The sequence below is a fragment of the Vigna radiata genome, unplaced genomic scaffold, assembly GCF_000741045.1.
Source record: "Vigna radiata var. radiata cultivar VC1973A unplaced genomic scaffold, Vradiata_ver6 scaffold_1159, whole genome shotgun sequence".
Classification (NCBI taxonomy): domain Eukaryota; kingdom Viridiplantae; phylum Streptophyta; class Magnoliopsida; order Fabales; family Fabaceae; genus Vigna; species Vigna radiata.
In genome coordinates, this window is record NW_014542397.1 from 1 (window position 1) to 2,648 (window position 2,648).

The 2,648-nt window shown below is 35.1% G+C and overlaps 1 protein-coding gene and 1 long non-coding RNA gene across 24 annotated transcripts; both read right to left on the reverse strand.

Annotated features, from left to right (window-relative positions):
• Nucleotides 1–6: 6 nt before the first annotated feature.
• LOC106780002 (polyadenylate-binding protein 7) lies at nucleotides 7–1,903 on the reverse strand. Of its 23 annotated transcripts, none has more exons than XR_002666509.1 (5): nucleotides 1,398–1,903; nucleotides 1,232–1,291; nucleotides 578–1,132; nucleotides 387–468; nucleotides 7–266 (listed from the first exon to the last, which is right to left on the reverse strand). XR_002666509.1 is itself a non-coding variant. In XM_022776822.1 (4 exons), the coding sequence occupies exons 2-4, from the start codon at nucleotides 762–764 to the stop codon at nucleotides 198–200; spliced, it is 348 nt and encodes a 115-aa protein (XP_022632543.1). In that variant the 5' UTR covers nucleotides 765–837; nucleotides 1,398–1,899; the 3' UTR covers nucleotides 7–197. The 23 variants fall into 23 exon arrangements, 3 of the variants coding, with proteins under 3 accessions (XP_022632543.1, XP_022632541.1, XP_022632542.1); XR_002666506.1 differs by having other exon boundaries at nucleotides 7–306; XR_002666508.1 differs by having other exon boundaries at nucleotides 387–485.
• A 453-nt stretch (nucleotides 1,904–2,356) lies between these two features.
• LOC111240872 lies at nucleotides 2,357–2,643 on the reverse strand. The gene is made up of 2 exons (XR_002666510.1): nucleotides 2,575–2,643; nucleotides 2,357–2,457 (listed from the first exon to the last, which is right to left on the reverse strand). It is a non-coding gene; the product is annotated as an uncharacterized LOC111240872 (long non-coding RNA).
• Between the last annotated feature and the right edge of the window lie 5 nt (nucleotides 2,644–2,648).

Sequence of the window (2,648 nt, forward strand, 5' to 3'; positions counted from 1 at the left end):
TAAACTAACTCCAATAAATATAAGCAAGCACTTGCATTCCTATTCCATAAGACGGGCTGGAATATTTATCTAAACACTAGAGTAGAACCAATCTCATAATCGACTTAACTTGCTTACCNTTAAAAGTGTTCACGGCTTTATTAGCCTCCTCAGAAGTGGAGAAGTTGACAAAGCCAAACCCTTTACATATTCCTTTGTCATCTTGCATAACTTTTGCAGAAGTTATGATGCCACATGCACTGAAAAGATCCCTCAGTTCTTCGTCACTTACATTGTAATGAATTTTTTCATATAAACATTCGACCCCTGGAGTTAAATGTTGACACTCTAACACAACTANAACAGAAGTGACAAGTTTAATATGTGAGAATGGCATAGAAAATCACCTTGTATTTCAATATTTGTTCCTTCCGTTTCGCCTGAAATTGCTGGTGCAAGATCTGCTCGCGCTCAGCTTTCTTTTGCGCTCTGGCTACATACAGAATCTTAGAACATGTTTATGAAAAATCAAAACCACTTATACATCAAGAAATTTCAACATTACCCTGCAGAAAGCCTAAAAGAGTGCATGAACTACCTAATTGTGATNCATTCATTCCTTCCATTGCCTTTTTAGCATCATCTGGGTTATCATANTTCACAAAGCCAAAACCCTTGGGCATCCCATTGTGGTCCTTTGCAATAGCCAAGCTAACAATTTTCCCGAAAGAGGAAAACTTCTCCTTCAATTTTGCTTCTGTAATATCCAAGTCCAAATTCTTCATGTACAAGTTTGTATATCTAGCATCCGTGCCAAGAAATATGCGATCACTTTATTTTACAAACTTCCCGACATATCTGGCCAAGCGTCATAACCAGGTGATAATTAACATCACAAAAATAATATGCATACAGAAATTGAATGTAAATTACAGACATTAACTGATCATACAATGCAGAATTTCACATACAACTGTTTATCACCAACAGTAGAGCCATTCAACTTCTCTATAGCAACATGAGAGGATTCCTCCGATTCAAATTGAACAAAACCGTATCCTTTACTCTTCCTGACAACTTTGCTGGACAAAATATTTCCATATTTCTTGAATATATCTTGCAGTCCAGCATTATTTATCGATTCCGGTATGTTCTGCCAACACACAGGAAACTCTCACTTCAGAAACAACCAAGAACCAAACAATGCCTTAACCATTTCAATTTTCAAAAGAAAGCTTTGTCTAACAGATACCTTAATAACCTGTATCCCACTAAAAAACACTTACGCAGGAAGAAAAAAAACATATTTTAACTGCAAAACACATAATGGTTATTTCAAAGTGGAAACAAAAATTAAACCTTTGATAGGCAGCCAGATTTATTTAAAACCGTAAAGAAAAAGAAAAGAAAAAGAAAACCTTCTTTAATCGGTGAGAGATAGATCGTGAAGCTATAATTCCNTCAGCCACGTGTGCGATAAGCTGAGGAAATTGTCTAACTCGGTGGAACTTTGTGCCTATCTTTACCACATTACCACATGATCAGGACACACACATTCACACACAAATGCACATAAGTTACACAAGCACACACACCCACATAGAAAAACACATACTCACAAACACACACGGACACACACACAAAGAGACACGCACACACACATATAAGTTACACACACAATCATTATCTACAGTAGAACACACACCAAACAAACAAAAAAACACACACGGAGACACACACAAAGAGACACGCACACACATATAAGTTACACACACAATCATTATCTACAGGAGAACACACCAATACACCCATACGCATTCACTCACACATACACAAAGAAACAAACACAACCTATTAGACACGCACAAACAAACAAAGAAACACACACACNNGGACAATCACAAACAAACACGCACACACATATATAAGTTACACACACAGAATTATTATACACACAAGAACACGCACCAACACAAACACACACACATAAGTTACACAAGCACACACATGCACATAAGTTACACAAGCACACACACCCACATAGAAAAACACATACACATACTCCCAGACACAAACGCACATATTACATACANAAACAGACACATATCAAAGGTATGTACAAGACAAACAACATAGAAATTTATACAAAACAGAACTAAAAGAACACAAGAAATGAATATAACATACCTGAAAAACTAAACTAAACTAGAGAAAGAATATTTGTTTAAATTTGTCATAGATCAAAGTTAATTCTTTTTATTTTTATGAAAAAGAGCATATTATCTATCCTACTATTTACTATGCTAGTTAAAGTTATTATGTACATTACTAATAAAAATATGACTACAAATAAAAGGAAATGAAAAAAATGAGTTTATCTGTTTTTCTCCATGCTCTGCCTAGGAATTCATTGTTTCCAAGGTTGTATTGAATTGCACTTTCTCAGCTCTCCCTTTCATTCAGCAACAATAGCTTCTGCTGTGAAAATGAAAATAACAAAAGTTCCACATTTAACAACATTAAGACATGGCAGAGCAATTTAATAACTAAAAGTATAAGCCATAACAACTAAATGACAAAAGAACAAACACTTACAATGCACCAGAATATTTTGTTGGCAATGGAACCACTATGGACTTGTTAATTTTGTTAATCAGGCACTCTATATC